A 21,761-nucleotide genomic window follows, 5' to 3' on the forward strand; every position below is an offset into this window, starting at 1 on the left:
CTCTGATGTTGGTAACAAATTAAATTTTATTGTTGTTGTTGGTTTTTTTTATTCCTTATGATGAGTCTGTCTCGTGCCTGTGACCTGTTTAAGTGGTGAGAAGCCCTCCCAGTCGCTTATTTTGACCAGCCCTTTTTTGGGGCATCATGGTGCTCAGTTATGCACTGGGCCTAAACCACGACATCCTTCTGTAACTCTCATGAAAAAGAAAAGGCCCATTCTGCACGTGGGCTGCTGGAAAGCAGCAGACTGCTCAACAGACTGAGACTGGGCTGAGTAAATTGCCTTAACCTTGCATCATGCCTGTAACGCGCAAATGCTAAATTCTGCCTCTTTTTCCTTTCAATACGCTTTTGAAGCAGTAAGTGAACCTTATATCTTTACAACTCATACTGACTTAATCACCTATTTTTAAAAGTCAGTGAAGAAATACTCTTGAAATGAAACCTTTTATACCAGTATCCCCTTTGCACTCATCTTTAAAACTGCGATAAAGTTCTCTGGCAAAGCCTTTGATGATTATGAGATAAAGAAACACAGTGTAAAAAGTGTTACTGTCAAGAAATACTTGGACACTGATGTGGAAAATAAGTTGCAATGCAGTTTCACAAAGAATTTCAAGGAATAGTTACAGATTTTAATATCAAACAAATAAAGTCTACCAATTTACCTTTAATTTCATTTGAAAGGAGTAGCTTGTTTTCTGTCTCCTCTTCTTCACACTCTTTGCTCTTTATGGAGTCCTTTGTTTGTAGTACTCCACTGACGAAAATAAGATGTCCGTTTTTTTATTAAGACATCATAAAAATCACAAAGTGCGATGACATCTCTTACTAACAATGCTATTAACACTCCAGGATTCCCTCATAAAGGATGTTGTATCATCATAAAATGAAAAAAGATCTAATTTCTGACTTACACAGGTGGCATGACTACCGACATGAATTCTGCAGTGAAAGCTCAAGAGTAGTGTAAACCAAGATTACATAAATTGTATCAACACATTTGACTTCATAACTGAAACTGGAAAATATATAAATGAAGGTAGCTCATGTGTCCATGGCAGATGGGAAGAGTGAAGAACACATACATAGCTGCATCTACTGGTTGTCCAGGATATTTTCAGGAATTGTCTTAAGCAACATTTACTCCTTTTTCTCTGCCCAGCCTTCACCTCCACCCCACCCCAACTCCTGTACTAAACTGACACACTCTTGTGCAGCTGACAATGATCCTACTGAAAATCTCTGTATTCTTTTGTTACTGTTTTTGAATTACTTCTTATGCAGCTAAAAGAGCCGCTCCTTGCTTGCTGACTATAGCTGCTCCCTCAGCTTTGACAGTCTAAAAATCTGCAAAGAGGGAACACCTTCCCTCTACTGAGAAAAATGGGGCAAGAGAGGTGGAAATAAGAGAACTTCTCAAAGGGGGGTGGGTGTATTTGCATCCTAACATCAGCCCTTGGGAAGTTCCTTTTCAAACTCTGCCTTTAGAAGGTATTTCCAACCCAGTTTCTTAAAGAAATGAAGCTAATACAAACTTTCTGACATTATGCGTGTATGTATTTCCCTCTGCTTTTAAGAACTTGAGAACACGTCAACCAATTCTTACTAAGCAATCACGGATGCAGAGCTCACAGAGATACTAAGAACATAATGAACATTTTAAAAATTGTTTGTATGCACAAATACCTCTTACTACTTTAAAAAAAAAGAAAGAAAAGAAGTGGAACTGGACATTAGCTGAGTACGACTTAGATTTAATACAACAAAATAAATATCATGCTTGGCTTTGTATGTGGTTGGTTCCTCAATGAAAGACTTCTATGAAACGAAAGATTACCTGGAATATGAAGGTACACAAAACTGTACTGAAAACAAACAATTAAATCCACACTACGAGCTCAGCAGTGTATATGCATCTGTCTTCAATCATGCATGTGTACTTTGAATATACATATAAAAAGATCCACTGGGTATTGCAATAACCAGATGCTCAATATTTTATAACTCTAGCAGTTCATATATACCTTATGTTGTAAACACTGTTTTTCATGCCTTTTGCAGAGGAAGTTTATTCAACAAAAAGCTGAATATTCAACAAAAATTCTGACTATGCTGGACACAAAGAATGTGGAAAGCTAGATGACAAAATGCAGATAGTCATCATTATATTCAAACAGTTCAAATACAAACTGCAAAGCCTCTGGGTAGTTCAAAGTTGGCACAAGGCTGTTATTCTTTGAATGAAAATGACTCAATACAGTGAACAGACAGCACATGTATTGGTTATTTTAGGTCTTCATAAAGATAATATTTGTACATATACAAAAACATATTTGTACAGGGAGGTAGGGAAGAAGGATCTCAACTTCCAATAATTCCTCTGTCTTGTGGTATTTTTCCTCTCCTCTCTGATATGCCTTTCTTATTTCTTAAATACACTGTGACACTCCTTTCTCCCCCGTTTCTACTGGAGAGACAGCTGAAGAACTTCCATCTCCTTCCCCACTGCTGCCAAGAGTACCATGGACAAGGCACTGTACTGCACTGCCTGGTAAGCTGCTTTTTAAACTGACCATCTCCAAACAACTTGTACTTTGAACAAACTGATAATTACCTAGGTGCCTTCTTTTCTTTCACATCACATAACAGGGGCTTCTTGCAAGGAGATTTACTTTCTGCATCTTCCTCAGTTGTTTCCAATACACTTTTCCCAGACAATCGATTGTGAGCTGAAGATTTCATACCTACGTGACCAGGGCTGGGGCATTTGCTGTCACTGTTTAAAACAAATTAACAAAATGTTTAAAACTGAGAGCAGCTGAGCTGTTGTTCAACTTATTTTCTTTATGGGTAAAGAGTCATTAGTGCAACTGAAGAAATACAAGGGTTTTGTTTGTTTTAAGAAACAGACAGAAGTTTCTTACTTGCCACCAACAAAACTGCATGCCTAGGATTTTCAGAAATCACAATGCAAATCAAAGGTAAAACATTTAGGCAATTCAACAGGAATAGAAATTGCCTAATGTTATTTTTGATAATAAGCTATCCACTCCAAAGATTTGTAATGCAAGATAACTTTGAAGTATAATTTTCCTCCCATCCCTTCTTTCCCTTCCATGATATATACTTCCATGATATGCAGTCATGACCCTTTAAAAATGTTATGCAGTCTCTTAATTGGGACAATGAAAAACGTATCACTTGACACTGTCCCTGCCACAGAGAACACTGCTCAAACTGTTACTGGCTTCACTGGGACGGTACCCGGGCTACGTGTCAGAGGGTAATTAAGTCACTTCAGATTTCTACAACCTACAGTTACAAGAACAATTGAACCAGGCAGCGCTCTTTGACAGCTGAATATTTTGGATTTTAAAGCATGAAGCTGAAACTGTCTCCGAGAATGTCATTTAAAATACCATCTATTGAAAATACGTGGTCATTACAGTGCAAACCGAAAATCTTCACTATGAACATTCACATTTTCACATTTACACTGATGTAGACCTTGAAAAGAATGGAAAGCCTCTTTTTTCCTTTTCTTCTTAAATTCTCTATGTATCTCCACAGCCCAAAATAAGCACAGGAGTCAGTGTCTACAATTTCTGATAGAAAATCATAATCTGAAAATCATTATCTTGGTATCACATCTCTTTGTTTTTTCCCAGTGCTCCTGCTAGAAGCTTCAGTTACAGACTTCAGCATCATTCTTGCAAAACTTACTTCCAGTACTTTGATTCTCCACTCCCACAATAACAACACAATTTATGGTGGCTATTATTCAAAGAGCAACATTAATTTACAGTCACATCAATAAGGCCATCCCAGCAAACAAAAAAAAAACCACCCCACAAATAAATCCTTTTCCTAAGTGAAACCAACTGGAAAACAATTAATTTTAAATTCCAATTAACCACTTAGTAGCCTAGATAGTTACAGTGAAGATGAAACTGAACTCTTGTTAACTCATACATAGTAAAACCAGTATCAGTCAGTGACAGCTTGGTGACCTTTTCGATAAGCACTGATGAAACCATTTCTTCCCTGTAAATGAAAATGTAGATAGATAGACAGGCCCATCCAAAACCATTCAGCCATTACACAACTACAAATTATGCTGCTGAACACTGAAATAAAGTACTGCTGTTAGTCAGGGACATCACTCCAATTGTAATTACTTGATTACAGGAGAGGTGGATCTTTCACTTGATTCCACTTTTCTGTTTCTGGGAACAGGACTGGCTGCAGGCATCTCCCCACTCAAGCGGTCAGGTAAGAGGCTTTCTTTGTTCAAGTTCATCTCTGAATACGGGCAGCTGACTGCACTAGAAGTTGAAGAAGAGAAATGCCGCCTTATTCTTAGAGACACTTTACTGATTACATGCAGTTCAAATGAAATTACATCAGAGACCAGTTTTCTACAAGTAGATGCAATCAATTAATATAAAGAAGATTACAAAAAAACCGCAGTAAGTAGTCATACTTTAAAATGTTAATAAATCCACTGATTAAAAACCTCAACCTGAATGTTTTTTGCATTTCCTTTTGACAGCAACTTATGTAACACAAATTGCATTAATTTATATTACAGCATACATTCTGGAAAATTGCTTGATGAATGTTTAGCCTGCTCTTATACCTCTACTGGTATTTTACACATAATATACAGGGTGTCTTTGACTACACTCACCTCTCTCCAAACAGAATCATATTCCCATGGTTATTTTTCCTGCAAAGAAGAGTATTTCTATTGTGTCCACAGGGAACCTGCATTGCAAGGACACAGTATGAGGAATGGTCCGCATCCTCTTACTGCAGCGAATGCCCCATCTTTGCAAATGCCATTCCATTAAAAGACTGTGACATTTTCACCACTTTTCCTATCACTCAACACTCTCTATTTCACTAGCCTCCAACTAAAGAAAGGGAGAATTCAATTTAGTGCGCTTTGATAATGACTCATAAATATTACCCTAACAAATGTGAAAGTCATACCTCCTACAACAGGTAGGAAAGGGAAGAACAGTAACACAAAACACACTGGGCTGGACTAGGATTTTGTCTTTAGAAGAATGCAATGCAATGCAATGTTCAGCTGATTAGTCAGGCTACATACTCACACTTCAAAGGTAATATCCCAAATTCTGAAAGGTATCTATATGCCATGACAGTGAAAACAACATATTCAGTTTTCAAATCTGTTTAAGATATAGGAGAGGCCGTACTAAACATAATGCTCTATTTGCAGTTCATGAGCCATGACACCAACTATAATCTAAAATTCTGCTTTCCTACTCACCTGTGTAATTACAAGGACTTCTACAATGGTAAAATGTAAAAAAAAAACATGTCCTGGGATTTTGTGGGGATTTTTTGTTTGTTTATTTATCTTCCTTTCTATGAACTACTGCAACGTTGTATTTGTTTCACTGATTGTTACATGCATGGTTTCCAAACAGGACTGTCTAATATAAACAAGTCTACCTTGCCAGCCATACACCCCACCACCTCCAAATTACAAAAACTAAATAGAAAAACAACAGATTTTATTATCATGTTCATTTTACAGAACAAAAAAGGCCTTCTATTAAAAATACGTAATACATTCTCCTTTACTGATGAAGCCTTGGATTCATGAGACTGGACCAATATTAGTAATCTAATTTTGGTCTTACCAACATAAACAAAAAGTTAGTGGAAATTTACATTTCTCTCAGCAGTAGCATAAAAGGAGGAATTTCCTTAAAGATACACAGTCAGTCAGTCCTTGCTGGGGATATCGACACAGGAGTCCAATGGTATGCCTGATTTTGTCAGTTGGGTCATTTGAAAACAAGACAGTACCAAGCTTTTGGTTTTTTTTAAATCCATGTATAGCTGAGCTGAACTTGAATTATGGAGGAAAAACACACCAGCAGAACATGATTTCTGCTTTTCTCATCAAGATGAGATCCCTCTTTAAGGCCTTTCCAAGCAGAAGGTGTTCCACAACAGCCTGTGCATTGTTTCCAAGGGATACACGGTCATACATCCCCGGAGGATTTACGCAGGAGTTACCTTTGCTGCCTTCTGAGGAACTGAGTGGTAGTCTCAGCACCACCTCTGGAATACAGGCACTGAAGCTTTTTGCCACGAGAACCTTCATATCAAGCGCTTACACTGCATAGTAAGATACAGCCAAATGTCCAGATATGGCTGGACTATAAAGCACTACACTTGAAATAAGATATTCTTTTGTTAATAAAAATGTTCTAAAGACATGGAACAGAATATACAAAGAAAAAATTAACTTGGAGCATTTGACTTTTATTTCCAGTTTCTCTTAAGCAGAATTTGGCATTTCATTTTATATTTATTTATATATCTCTACTTACACTTACTTTTCAACCTACTTCTTTTGCCTGTCTTAGGACTAGCCTCTGCCAGATGTCCCAAAGGAACAAGAAACATGAACAGAAATATGGTGAAGAACACTAGAAAAGGGGGGAAGTTGTTCTATATTCTCAGTTCTTTATATTGCTGTACCTACCATGATGTCTTTTTTCCCTTTCAAATGAACTACAAGATACAGGCTTCTATTCAGAAAAAGGTTTTAAGGAGACAATATTAGTGGGATTTAAGTTCTTGCTGCAACAAATTCATACCACTGTCATGAAATACAGTTACCAGAAACTCAGGAATATGTTGGTTAATCTCAGTTCTGTCATTTCTACAAGGCAAAGCATGTAATCTTCTTTTGGCCTCCAATGCTCACAGGGGTGTTTCAAGGCTTAGTGTTTTTAAGCAGTTACAGGGTTCACATGAGGAAACACTAAATACAACCAACATAGTATGTCACTTCAGTTGTGTATTATCAAACAAGCCTTACTCTTCAATGAAGTCTGACAAGACAATTTCATCTCCAGCAGGTCTCTTGTTTACCAACACTATGAACATGTTTCAAATTATAAAACAAGAGAAAGACTCGAAATTCACCCCATCATTAGAAACTGCCTGTTTACATACTGCCGCCTTCTGCAATATTTTCTGGAAAAACAGAAGGTGAATGACAATTAATGATTATTAATGATGCTTCAGAACACTAAATTCAGATGATGAATTTTCTTTGTAATTAACAATCCAAGTTGCTGTATCATTTTATAAAATCTCCTTGATAGTCCTTTGATGTTACTATTATTTAGAGCAACAAAAAGAACCTTCAAGGTTTCCACTGGTAGCTTTGTTTTAACAAAACATGGCACGAATGAACCTGTGTATAAGTTACATGGCTTCAGATCAATCAGTAAATCCTCCTGAACCTCAATGCCTCCTGCCTTCGGTTCAGTTTAACTTGTCTACTATAAAGAATAAAAAATAATCCTGTTATTCCTATCTAATAGAAGTATTAGATTTATACAGGACTGTAAGTTTTAGAGACATCTCAAGGGCCCCAAAGTCTTGATGTTTAAGTTATTTAATATTAAATTAAGAATTTAACTCTTCTGTCAACTTCAACCTGGATTTCTGCTCCAGCTTGCAGTTTGCCTGAGCACAGAAGTTCAGAAGCCAGTTTTCAAAATGATCAGATGCCCTTGACTAGGGGGTACCAAGGTCTGCGAGAAGCACAGGAAGCATGGCAAGAAGCAGAAGCAGCAGCAGGTACCCCATTTGAAACCTCTACTATACATCCGACAGGGCTGTATACTCTCCAGCACTGCTTCACAGCTCTGAAACCAGTTCGACATGAAGATACTCAATTATCATCTGAGCTGCTTCAGTAGCCTCGACCCCTGTTTTAGTAAACAAATATTCACATTAACACCACAGGCGAGTAATCAGTCACCTCTAAATGTTGAAGGACCAACATGGCACAGCAATTACCTATCTGCTGTACACTTTGCATCCTACTGAAATGGCAGCAGAGCGGCTGGTAATACACATGTCCATCATTCAGCTTTCTGAGAAAAGGGAGCCACTGTTTCCGGAGTTCTGAATAGGTTGAGTAGAATCTGAGCTTTAAAATAAGCTTCTGTTTTTAATCTAACGAGGAAAGATCAGTACAGGAAAAACCCAATGTACCAATTACCACTTCCTGTATACCATTCTGAGGTATTCCTGGGATCACAGGCCTGGGATTTTCAATTCCACAGAGGTTTTACATAATCAACCCTTTCCAGAACTGTGTGATGGAACAAAAGTACCAAGGTAGCACATCCCATTGCGGTTAATTTGCAACTGCTCTTCTACCACTCTCACGCTCTATCTCTAGATAGGGTTACACACATAAAACTTGTCTCTAAAAGGCAGTAGGATAAACTGGGCTACTGATGAGTGGGCAGGGACCTTGGTCTTCTCCAGACATCTTGAGAAGTTCCTGTCTTCTAGTAGTATGCAATGTTTCTGAAGCAGAGTCCAACTGCATTACTCAGTCTCAGCTATACCTAACACCAGAAGGGAACGTAAGCCAGGATTCTCTCTTAACCTGAAGAAGAGTAAGGTGGTACTCTGGTCAATGAAAGTTAATACTAAAGTATTTGTTAATATAGATTACTAATCTTTATGACTGCTTGGACTATTTTGCAAACCTCTGTGAAGCCACAGACAAGTCTCCCATTTTTGCTGTACTGGTTGGAAGTATTACCAACCCCAGCTCCTCATTGGCCTTCAGGTGCAGGTTAATGCCAGCCAAGCACTGCCAGAGGATGAGGTTGTATGGCAGCACCAGGAAAATTCACCTGGATTTGCTCAAACTATCTTCCTTGTTGGGTTAAACAAATAGATTGGACTAACTGATGGCTTAGTCTTTATCTAGAGCAGACTATGTACAGATGACTGCATCTGCTAGTAGGTGAAAGAGTAAGAAACCTCCAATGAAAAGGTCCTGACAACATCTAGGGAATGCATTATTTTATACTGCTGGACTTTTGTTAAGTGATGTCTTTACTTCAGTTTACTTTATGAAAACACTTTCAACTAGTCTGGAAACAAGTGACACAAATGTTCTCTTTTACAATTTACAACAGACGTTTATCATCAAAGCATTCTTTTTTTAGGAGAAAGCTGGTTCAAAAGTCTAAGCCTGACTCAAGAGTAGCTTGTAATGGATTTGTCTGGGGCCAGTGACCTTACATAAAAGATAAAATGAAACTTGAGACTGACATCAAAATCAGAAGAGAATTACTTCACCAGACACTGACAAATAGATGTGAACTCCTGCTGAGGTGAGGTTTCCTGTGTTTCTGCACTGCTATTCGCTTACAACACAGCCTCCACCATGAGATATTCAGTTCACTTCAACTTACACAATGTATGTGAAGCTTCTGGTTAAAATCTTTATTCATGGAGAGTTGACCCCAAACACTAATGACCTGTTTACAACTGACCACTTTGCATTACTGCTTGAACTTGAAATTTATTGTGTGCATTAAACATCTGAGAGCACACAATTCACAATTACAAATATGCAGGTGATCTGCATAATAGTACCAACCTGCACATCAGGCTTGGCTTCAAGTGCACAGCACAAAATCCTAGATCAGCTGGTGACAGATACCACGTCCTTATTAATATCAACTTTTCCAAAAAGTAAATGCTTTAACCCCACTACATAATTAATCACTGAGGCTTTCATCTGGTTCCTAAGGAACAAGCTCTCGAAATTATTTCAGAACTACTTAGCATTTTAAATTATCATCTTTTCTGCACACAGGCATTTATGCTGTAGATAGACATTGTACCTCATCATGACAAAAAAGATAAGCATGGTTAAATACATTTCAAGGTTGCCAAGATAAAAGAGCCAAGGGACTGACTGCTACCTGATGTGGATAATTACACCAATTTCAAAATGTCTTTGTTAATTCAGGAAAAAAGTGATAGTACAATGTTAGAATTTTTGGGGTGACCTGGAGCCTCAAGTCTATAGACTCCAGACAAATAACAGATCTCATTATTTTCCTCAGAAATGCTCAAGACAAAAAACACAGTATCGGTACAGACGGCAAACAGTTAGTGAATAAGATACTTAACGGTGTTAATTTATTTGCTATGAAACAGCAAATACCTGCCTTAAGATCAACAAAATATCTTTGGTTACATTTTTATCCCCTAGAACTATCAGTTAATGTGTAAATAATAGGATTGCTAAGACTGTAATAAAAATAAAACAGATTGCCATGAGTTTATTTCTTTTCTTAATATTCAAGATGAGTAACAACTTTAAATACCATGGAAAATCTAGTTATAAAAGCAAAGGTTACATGAACTAAATAGACATATAGCTCTTACTCATCCCTTCCCTGTGAAACATCAGAAGTTTTAATGCCAATGTTTGTTTAGAGAGATCATCAATTAAAAACTTTCCTAACACGTTCACTTAGCTTGTGGCTTGGTTTTTTTTTAAGTGTCAACCTTGGGCTAAGAATGGGTATGTTCAAATGTTTCTAAGTAATTGAGACAGCACATGGTAAGGAAGATAATACTCTCAATTAGCAGTTACTACCTTACAGATCAGGTGTATTAATAAATCATACAAGACTCAAGTCTACTGGAATATGAAATAGAACGGTTTTCAGCTAAGCAGCCAGGAAGCTTTTTAGGCAAGTCTAGTTTACTTCACATCTGCAGTGGACTAAGAACATTAATGCAGTAGGTTACCATACGCTAACTGAAGGACGGTAACCTCTTAAGTATGAACTTGACTGTTCAAGGAGCTATCCTGCTAATTGAGTGCAACAAAGCTTCTCAAAAGGGCAGGTAGAAAAACTGAAAAAAATAAACCAAAGAGAAGGAACATGGGCAGAAAAAGACAAAAGGAAATGGGTGAGAATAATCTGAAAGACAGCAATGTGGCACAGTGTGTCATGACACCACCACTGTAGATCATACAGCAAATGGTTTTGTCACTGGAGCTAACCTAGCCACATCCCTTCCTGGAGATAAAGCTTGTACTAACATCAGGTGTTCTTCAACTTCTATTGCCTAACAATACAAACACAATGCCTCTGCTGCGGATAGGAAAGAAGTTCTTGCAGCAAACTATGCCTTTTGCACAATAAACATTTAACAATGCAATTGCGTTTTGTTGGCAGGTCTCTTTGTTAGGGATGACTAAGGACTACAGTCAGTGCTGATACCCCATCAGAACCTTGTAGCATAATTCTATCCAACAGGACATAATTCTCCCATCAAAAACATGACAGTACTGCAGAGCTAACTCTTGGTCACAGTAGTTGAGTAATATACTTAAAAATGTGAATAGAAAAATAAAAAAAGAGCAATCCTCTAACCATATGAAAGCAGAAAGAATAAAAGTGGTTTGACATTTGAGGATCATATGACTATGTAATGAAAAAATTCTGAGAAACTGCTGGAAACTCTGATTTGCAAAAAAAGGTAATAGGATAAAATTTATGATACTTAATTCTCAACTTAACATGTTACATTAACTGTGTATCCCTTACTGAAATATTCAGGATTCACCTCATACTGTAAATATTTTTTAAATGGTAAAATTTTGACTTAGTAAATGTTCCCTGTTTACTCTGTCATTATCTCTCTGGCCCCCATTTTCTTCTCCCATGCTATTGTTCTCCTTATGTCAACTCTCCTCTAGGACAGCTTGGCATGTCCACGTTTCTGTATTATATTTCAGAAGGTATTCAACAAAAGCATCTTTACAAACACAGGTACAAACAGCAAGTTGTTCAGGCTGTCATTCAGGAATACGTCAATTGGAATTTCCTTTTTAGAATTATTCCAAGCCAAGAAGCAAATCCTCACCCCTACCAACCAAGCAGACCAAAAACATCAAAGCCATAATAAAATTAGTGGCCTCATATTTCAAAAGATTCAAAAGTTATTGCTTTATACATATGTGTCCCTAACATTTTGCAACCCAAACAGCAAGCTGAGGAATCCTCATAGGAACAAAATACAGAGTAGCTAAATCTATCAATTGTGTGTGACAAAACATGGCGTTCAACAAATCTTATTTCAGCACACCCTGGTGAAATGAAGTTACAGATTGCTAATGTTTATTTCAGCATGCTCACCATGGCAACTGAAATCATTGCATATTTCAGCATACAAGATTTCATTTTTTTTTCCAGTTTGGGTCTTTTTTCTTGTGAAAAATGTTTTTTTTAAAAAAAAAAAAAGGATGTGCACACATAACTCAATTGAAAGAATAGAGCTACAGTTTCACAGCACATACCTATGATGACCGATATGTCTTGCTCTTTTAATGTGTCCAACTCCTTTACATCCTGCTGTGGGACACCCTCCATGCTCTAGAGCTTCCACCAATTCCAAGGGACCTGCATGTCAGGGGAAATCACACATGAGATTAAAAAAAAGTATCTAATCTTTACAAGTTATATAAATATGATGGAATACCAGATTATCATAGTAAACATGAAGAAGGAATAAGTAAACAAAACGTAATTTTTAAGTACTTTAAAAATGCAGTCTGCAAAAACATGATGAAGATTCATACAACCTAATACACTGGAGAGATAGCTTTATTCTGTGTAAGTAAATCTGTTCAGGAGAGCCACATCTATATAAATAACACAAATCTTCGAGGACCTGTATGACTTCAAATTTCTCTCCTATTAACTACATGTGGTTGGAAATTGGTTATTTTGCAAGAGCACAGACAAAGTAAGTTATCCTGATGTTCCTGAAGACAGGGATCTGTTTGTAATAGGTACTGACCTTCTCCATTTTTAGCTCAAGTTTTCCAGTGAACAAGACATGAAAACAAAGGCTGAAAATACTACTAGAAAGAACAAGTCATCAGATTTTTTGACATTTCTACATATCTGAATTTATGCATCTGATTTTCATCAACCTGCAACACCAACACCTGCAGAGACATTAAAGCACGTAGCTGTCAAAACTAGCTTTGACACTCAAGCAAACATAGCATATAACTCATAGCAAGTGAGAGACAGACCTACTCCAGTACATGAAACATGCACCGACTCTCTAGAACTGGTTTTACTTGAAAAGTACATTAACATGTATCTCTCTCTACAGACAACAGAAGTGACACAAAAGGTCTATTTAAATAAATTTTCCTAGATGAAAAACAGATTCTTGCTTGCAGAAGGACAATGAAAGAGAATTATTTTGTACAATTAAGTTCAAAAGTATTTTAAACAAATGTTTCACCTATGCTAATGACAACCCTGTGACTGCACTGAAGTCTAAAGACTTCTTTCTATAGGCTTTTAAAATGGAGTAATGGATGAGAGAACAAAGAATTTTATCTTATCTATCTTGATTCAAAACTGATGCCTATAACATAACAAGTTAATGGACACAGAGTTAACTTAGTAGGGACACTTTTGTGAAATGATGTTAAAATCAACACCGATATGGCTCTTAATTCCCTAACTGCTATCAGAAAGGCCATAATCCATCATGACAACTTCACTACATCTTAACTGAAAACACTATGGATACATAAATAGTGGGAGCACAAGACCATTAGGATGACTGCTCTAGACTAGCATTGCACAGTGCTCACACAAAGCTTCTGGTGTTAAAGACAGGAATTTGGACTATATCATGAAAAGGACTATCTTACCAACTGAGGAAAAAATATTGTGTCATGCAAAATATTTTCTTCCCTCATTCTCAAACCCTTTCACAAAAGCTGAAATGCACTTTAGCTTACTTGGAAATAATACTAATATTTTTATAGCATTCTACATTCCATACCATATTCTATGGTAATAATACAAAGGCATGTTGCTGGAGGAATACTTTATTCAGTAATCCTACTTTATTAGTATTTGTGCAGTTAATTTTTAAATCTATTTTATAGCCAGTCACTTCCCCCGTCTCATTGTCCATCTTTGTTTTTGAAGCTTAACTAGGATCAAAAAGTCACTTCCACCAGTCACAAGCTAGAAGAGAACAGTGACTCCTACATCACCAACTAGAGTAGATGACACATTCTGTGTGATGGACACCTGTATTTTGTTTCTTTTAATGTCTCCAACAAAAGGCTCTTATGTAATTTATACTTCCACCTAGGTTAAGATTTTTTTATTCAATCTTAGGTAATAGAAATGTTGCAATCTTATTCAGCTCTTTTGACATATGATACAATTTTTATTTATGTGGCCACAGGCCACTTTTTCTCACTGGACTGTTCCTTCATTGAGCACACAGGATGCACACCTCAGTTTAAGAAGCAGATATGCAGCATCCTATCTCCTCATTATTTACCTTGTGTTTTGGCACTTATGCACTCTATTCAACCTCTGCTTTGAAGGCAGAATGATTAACTTCCTAACAGGCAGTCATCACTACCAGTGGAGCGCTCAGAAAACTAACAAATATACTCTGATCACAGTCTTGACAGGAAATATTTCTTCTTGACATTTTAGAGATGCTGAATTGAGGTACAGAGATGTTCAGGTAACACGTTCACACAATCTGCTTATTCCAGTTATTTTACATTTAATTTTTTCAGAGTACTTAGCATTGCTCAGCATTTCTTATTTTCCAGGCATAGCTCTTTCTGATCTCAGTTACAGCTGTGAACGCTCAGCACTTGTGCAAACCATACCTCAGAGTCACAACATAAAACAATCCCAGAGAAGCACACTCAATTAAAAATCATCTGTTCAAAGTTTGGCTAAAGTGATTTCACTACCATTATCCAGGAACACAATGGCATAGGCAGGGATATCTTTACCACAAAAGTCTCTTCTCCCTGCAACCTTCAGTCTCATTTATGATAGACCTCTCACATGTTCAACAAGTAAAACAAGTAACCTTCAAGAGGACATGGACAGAAGATTTTAAGAGCAATCCTTTATCCCGACTGAGTGCCACAGCAGTTTCATCACTGGCTTTGAGAAGGCCAGGATTTTATGCAACAGATTTTTATCATTAGTTCAGGTTTTGACTGCAGTTCTTATGCATCCAGAGAAACACTGTATTTCCATTACAGTAAGGGCAAATAAAGCTATCTACTGCAAAGTGATTAATTACTGACTGTTGATTTTGCACTAAATGTCACGTTTACATTATTTTGCATATTGTAGTTGCTACTCTTCCTCAGATGCCACTGGCAGGGAGAAAGAAAGTACTGTACATGTGCCTTTTAATAATAATTAAATAAATTATTATTTAACTATATTATTAAAATATAATGTCACAACATTATAATGTGATTTCTCTTACTAAGTGGGGGCTGAAGAGGATGTCCGGTCTTTGTACACCAGCCTGCAGGATGGATATCAGGGCTATCTACATCAGTCCAATAATCATAAATACTATCCCAGCCATCAAAATGGACCTAAAATCAAAAAGGAGAACAATACATTTTACATCAGAAAATTCTCTACAAAATCAGTTTCCGTAAGTAAACTCTAAAAAATGACATGTCTACTAGAAAAGTCACATCAAGAGCTATTGATGTTACACAGAAAATACAAGCACATTAGATTCTGGACCCAGAAATACTCTCAGTGAAGTAAAGAGAGAGGTGTCATTTGGTTGTTTACTATGTCTTGCATCATCAGGTTCAATCACAGGAATAAAGCAGGCAATTTTAGTTCTCACATTAAAACTTAAACTAAGCATAAATATATTCAAATACTACTTGACCTCTGTAATAGTAAATAGCTCAGATCTCTCATATGCACATGTGCGGATGTGGTTACACACAGACATATACAAACAGAGCTCTCAACATAAGATACAGAGTCAAATTACCAATCTAGAAGCTATAATCCTGTTATTTTAATAAATTAGTCTGGAAAGGTTTTTTTCTTTGTTTTGGTGTTTGGTTTTTTTGCATGACCAACTTAAAGTTCAGATAGAAAATGCACAGGTATGAAGGTATTAGTTCTGATGACTCCCTACTATCAGTTAATTGAGATTAAAAATGAAATGTCAGCTGCATTTCCTGCTTGAAGTATCATGAATGCCTAATAAATCAGTACAAATTGCAAACAGAAATACTCTTCATATCCATCTAACTGGAGATCTGGAATATGCTAGCCTTTCTAGCAGTTAAGGGCTTCAGAGTGTAAACTGGTTTTGTACAATAAACGAAAAAATAATTCAAGTATACAACTTGTGGAAAACTGCAATTTCTTAAAAATACATTACATGAGATTAATCAAATCTGAAGTCCATAATTAGTATAAACTTCAGAATTCCAGAAGTCACTGACAAGGCACAAGAGGTCACTGCTCTTTTTTTGTATCTCCCTTGTACCTCTCTCGTCTCCCTGAAAGTTTATAGAGACAGATTCAATTAACCAAGGCCAAGTATTTTACGGGCCCTAACACAGTATCACAGCAACCCTTCGATACTTGATATTAAATCACCACATTTCTTGATAGAATGGACAACTGTTTTATATCAACTATTCCCAAAGCTATTTTTTAACACACTCAACTCTGCTCTCTAATTACCAACGCCAGCAAATGCAAGTAAGAGGATAATAGAACAGCCCCTTCCAAAGGAATTATATGCATATTAATCAGCAAAGAGGATGAGCAAAAGCTTAGCAGGACACAGCAATGTGACTCATTTCTTCCTGTGCTTAATTTTACAACTACAGGATTTTGGTTTTACAGAGTACTTCTCAGTCACTCAAGCAGGACAGTACAGTTAAGACAGAGAAACTTACTTTTATTCTGTAGTCATCAGTATCTACAATAGTTGCTACTCTGATAAATACTGGATTTCTCTTGTCAACCACTTCAAGTTTCATGTTTTTCTGAAAGCCATGAGAAGGTTTCTAGAAAAGAACAATATTATGTGAAACAGAAGAAAACACCAAAAATCTCACACAACGGTTAAGTATATAAAATCCATAGAAAACATTCTGCCTTTATTTTCTCAAATCTGTCCTCCCTCTCCAACAAAGCCGAGCATAAAAAGATCATTCAAACCAATGTTATTGAAAACTACTTTGGGATTCCAGGTTCTCCATTCAAGCCTTCCAAGCAAGTAGGGATCTTTATTTTAAGCCAGTTGGGTTTTTTCCTAAATTTTCTAGAAAAGCCAACAGTTTCAATGCAGTGCTGAATGAAGTATTGCATACCAGCAGCCTGAAATGTCTATGAAATTGTCTACAGGAAACATATTTGTGTTTTTTAGCATGTATTTTTGCTTTGTGCATCAATTCTTTTTCAGTTTTCTACTGCAAACTCACTAATACTTAACTAATCCAAGGTGTAACAGTAAACACGCAGAACAAACAGGACCAAATACCTGTTTTGTAATAGTACTTTGAGAAAAAGAGTCATTGTTAGGAGTATCTTTGCCATCTACAGATATGAAATCAAAAGCAAAAATATTTCCAATTTAAAGGAACATATGCACAATGCATGTAATGGTTTTTGGTTTAGATTTCTAGGAAAACAGTGTATCTGTCCTTCTAAGACTACCTGTCCTTCTAAGAACATCAGTGCGTTTTCCTCAGCACAGCTTAAGAATCCTATTTTCTCCCATAATACAATATAAAATACTGTGACTGTCTCAGGAAGCCTTCACCCAAACTCCAACAGAATCAGCCTTTATTCCCATTAAATCAGCTTTCTTATTGTTCACCACAATTAGCATTAATATGGCTACCATTACATTAGTACAGAAAGCGGGGAGAGGATTTTCTCTGGCTATGAAACCAAAAGGCAGAGCACAGCTGAGCCTCATGCAGTAAAGCTCTCCTTCCCCTCCATTCTCAAATCCAGACGACCTTGTCTATGCTACCTTTCTGGGTCCTACATCATCCCCAGCCACTCTCTGCTAGTATGGTTTCTGGAACAGGGTTGAGCCATGCTGGCTAACACCGTCCCAGTTGAATGTTGCCAATGCCTGCATGCTGTGGCATGTCCTGTTCAGTTTCCCAGTTCAGACACAGCCAGATGGACCCTGCGGGCCACTGGTGGGGCATTCCCACTGCCAAGCCCCTTGAACCCCAGGGGGAGAAATTAAAATATGGATGCTCCGAGATAAAAAGAAAACGTTTGCTTTTAGCTTGATGTAGTCATGGTCACAGCCCTCTACTTTACCAAGGACTATACCTGTCAGATAACCAAATACCTTCCTAATCCTTGCTCTGAGTATTCTTGCTGAAAATTGAAGACTAAGACACGTTATTAAGCCAGACACATTTCGGGGGGATAAACTGCAGGTCAGTAATAAACTCTGGTGATCTACTGAACCCAGGAACTCCTATAAGCACCACATTTCTGCTTTCGTTAATCCAGCCCTTAGCATAAGTGTTATTCAGAATAAATCAGACCCTAATCTGAAAAGCCGAGGCAAACCAGCTTTGGCACGCTGTGAGATAAGGGGCTGGGAGCTATCAGTAATGCTGGGTCTGAATAGGGATGCTTTTTGCATGACTGGCCAGTCCACTTTCCTCACTGAAATCCTAAGAGATCAAGAAAGATGGGTGTCACTGAAAGAATTAGCAAATGCAAAGCTAAAAGAAACACCAGAGTGAAGCTGAGGAGCTGCCTGTGGATGCTGCCCATGTGCCCTAGTCACAAGCTCGCAGAAAAAAAGGTCTACCAAAGGATATTACATGCAAACTCTCTCTTGGCTACTGCCAGAGGCAATGGACTAAATGGGCAACCAGACTGACCTCCTACAATCATTTTTACAAACTCACTGTATATATTGCACCATTTAAAACATACAGATAGAAATACATACATTCAAAATATGTTATGACAACTCAGTAGCTATCTCATTATTTCTAATAACAAGGCAGTAATTTCCCATAGCAAATTACATTCATTAGAAATATTTTGTAGTGTTTAATCCCATTTATAATGATTAAAATAATAAAGTAATAGTGATTATCTGATTTCTAACCATGAACTGCAAATGTGCATAAAAATAAACCACCTATTTTGCAGCTAATTAACTGGACACATTTGGAAACATAGGAATACCATATATGTATTCTCTTCTTAAACTAATTAATTATATGCACTTAAAAAGCACAAAAAAATATAACCATTTTCTCACCACTTTAAAAGCTCTTGCAGGTGCAGGTAATGAACTGGTTTCTTCCAAATACTTCTCCCAAGAAAAATGCTTAGCATGTGGATAATCTGGCACAGAAGGAATATGAGAAAAATAAAACACTGCAGTGCAAAAAATCAAACTGATGTCTAATTCACAAAATGCCTAACACTTTCATAATACTGTTCTCATTTATGCTTCAGATTTATAAAATAATTACAAGAAAGGCTATTCTAAATTGTCTCTGACAGATTCACCACGTATGTAAAAGAAACCAACAATCTCCTCATACACAGTACTGAGTACTTAGCAGAAAAAAAAATCAAAATTGCTTTGGATGTAAGAATATAACTAGTGTGGACTGCAAAAACTGGTCTGCTTAATTTAAGAAATTCATTCAAGTATTCTAAACCTAATCCTGTATTTTATAAACGGTAATTTACTGACAAACACAATTTAATCAGCAATAGCTTTGTACCACAGTGGAGCACACCTGACTACTTGTTATTCTTTTACTGAATTTGTTTTAATTAAATTTTTAAAAAAATATCCTGGACATTTACTATAATACTTTACAGACATCATCAAATAAGATGTTGCTTTTCTCAGAAAGTGTCATTTTTACAAACACTTCATGCAACAAACACAAAGACAGCTTTGCTCTTAAAGAAAAGGCAGTACCTGTCCTTTGCCTTTAATCTGAACTAGAAGTTTAACTTGAAGTTTAAAATTATGATTAATAATCTAGAATAGAACAAAACAAATTATAATTTCTTTTAAAAGGGATTTCACTGAATAACCTCCTGACAGACAGATTGCTTACAACTTTTCAAGACTGCTGGCTATGAGAACTTCTGTCAAAGCTGATTTTAACCAATTAAAATTTTCCATGCTCTCAATTCACAGATGGCAGTTTCTGCAACAGGGCATTTATATCACCCAGTTGTATACAACAGTCCTGAGAAACAGCTGTCTTCTTATACTTTATACTAATGAATACACTGCCATTCTTCTGTATCGTCTCTCTCCTTGTGTTTTCCTGTCATCCAAAGAGCCCTTACAAGTTTGATTCCTTGATCATATAAGGCAATCTTCTCATCAACCCATTATCTTGCACATTTACTTCACATGATGTTTTTCTTATGCAGCAATCTCACACACCTGGAATTCATTTTATCAGCATTTTCACAATGTAAGTCTTAGCATAAGTGAATACATTCAGCCAAAAATACAAACTGGTTCAGATTCCAAGGGGTATCTTTCATGGATAGATGTCTCTCACTTAAAGCAGCACACATGTGCAAACTTAAAATCTAATGTCTGCTGTGCTTGTACTTTCAATATACTATGTCCTGTAAAAAAATTTAGTACTTCTGAAATACAAGTTCTTAATTACAGAAAGAAAAATTCAGGAGAGGTAGCAATAACGTTATTTTAAGTTCTAATGCTGCTAGCTGACTATAACCCCTTCTAAATCCTTCAGATGTGTAATAAGATACAAACCTGGTGGGGTGATGAGAGTTCTTTTATGTTCTTTACACCATCCAACAGGATGAATATGTGGGCTAGCTGCCTCACACCTAGAGGAGGGGAGGAAAAAGGGGACTGATAATGCAGTTCTTCAGACACTCTATTATACTTAGAAAACCAGACATACAAAAAAGATTTAACAAATTCCAAATAGCCTATGATATCTTCAACTTAAACTCCAAACATAACCTGAAGATATGAATGCATTTAACACAGACTTGCTAACACCTAAAGAAGTGTAAGGCTTTATTAACAGTTTCACTTGAAGATCAAAATGTCAAGTCTTTTAAATCAGTGGGAGATCTCCATTAAGAAACTCTAATGCTGGACCTGAAAAATTCTCATGTAGAGACTCTTAGTAGAAACTTGTTGGCTGGTTGCAAGAACAGGGTAATCTCATCAAAGACAGATGGGGTTTTGCACTGCCAAAACCAAAACTTTAAAATTAAAGCTTAAAGACCTTGATTAATGATCCGAGTTGCACCTGGAGGCAGATCAGAAAATCATGCGTAACTGCAATGCACTGTCAATAACAAGTAAAAATTCAAAACCAGATTCTGAGTGGTCTGAATGGAGCTATAAACACATTATTATAATCCAGCAGTACATAAGCAAAGTACGCCTGAGAAAAACTGTCAGCAAAAAAGAATAAAATTGCATTTTAGGCCCCAAATTGCCTGAAAGAATCCATAACTAATCAGTGATCCAAGACTGCAAATCGCTTTAAAAAAAAGCTGATCAAACTGTCTTACTCAGAGGACTAATAACTTCCCATATTTTCTGTCATGTGCACTAAATTTTGCACCAGTGCTGTCGCCTGTGGTGTGCCACAAGAACCACAGAAGACTAACAGAGGCTGGGGGAGCTACACTTGATGTGTACTGGCATCTGTCTGATGCAAGGAGAGATTGCTCTCGTTGTGCTCACTGGTTCAGCTACATCGTGCTTAGAGGCAAGTGGCAGTGGGTGCTGGCTATCAAGCTCTGCTAGCAATAAAAAACAAAATAAAACCCACACACACTGCAAAAAACATAACTGATATAAAAGCAGATGAGAGAAAAACTATTTAAGCATCCAGTATTACTAAATTATTATATACAGTGCTATATAATTTTACTAGTGTTATATTATTTCATAATGCCATACATCATGTACAATAGAACATACAGTGTACATAATATATAATGTATATACTGTAATTATTATCTTATTATATTATATTATATATATTAT

General features: G+C 36.7%; 1 protein-coding gene across 1 annotated transcript; it reads right to left on the reverse strand.

The window, feature by feature from the left end:
• Positions 1-2,619: 2,619 nt before the first annotated feature.
• On the reverse strand, positions 2,620-20,578 carry LOC104539859 (lethal(3)malignant brain tumor-like protein 3; the record flags this gene model as incomplete). The annotated part of the gene is made up of 7 exons (XM_010183498.1): positions 2,620-2,781; positions 4,184-4,330; positions 12,199-12,301; positions 15,189-15,303; positions 16,648-16,758; positions 19,002-19,087; positions 20,502-20,578. Coding segments are annotated over 7 exons (801 nt in total), but the record flags the coding sequence as incomplete, so codon positions are not given.
• Between the last annotated feature and the right edge of the window lie 1,183 nt (positions 20,579-21,761).

Source organism: Mesitornis unicolor, unplaced genomic scaffold, assembly GCF_000695765.1.
Source record: "Mesitornis unicolor isolate BGI_N332 unplaced genomic scaffold, ASM69576v1 scaffold50864, whole genome shotgun sequence".
NCBI lineage: Eukaryota > Metazoa > Chordata > Aves > Mesitornithiformes > Mesitornithidae > Mesitornis > Mesitornis unicolor.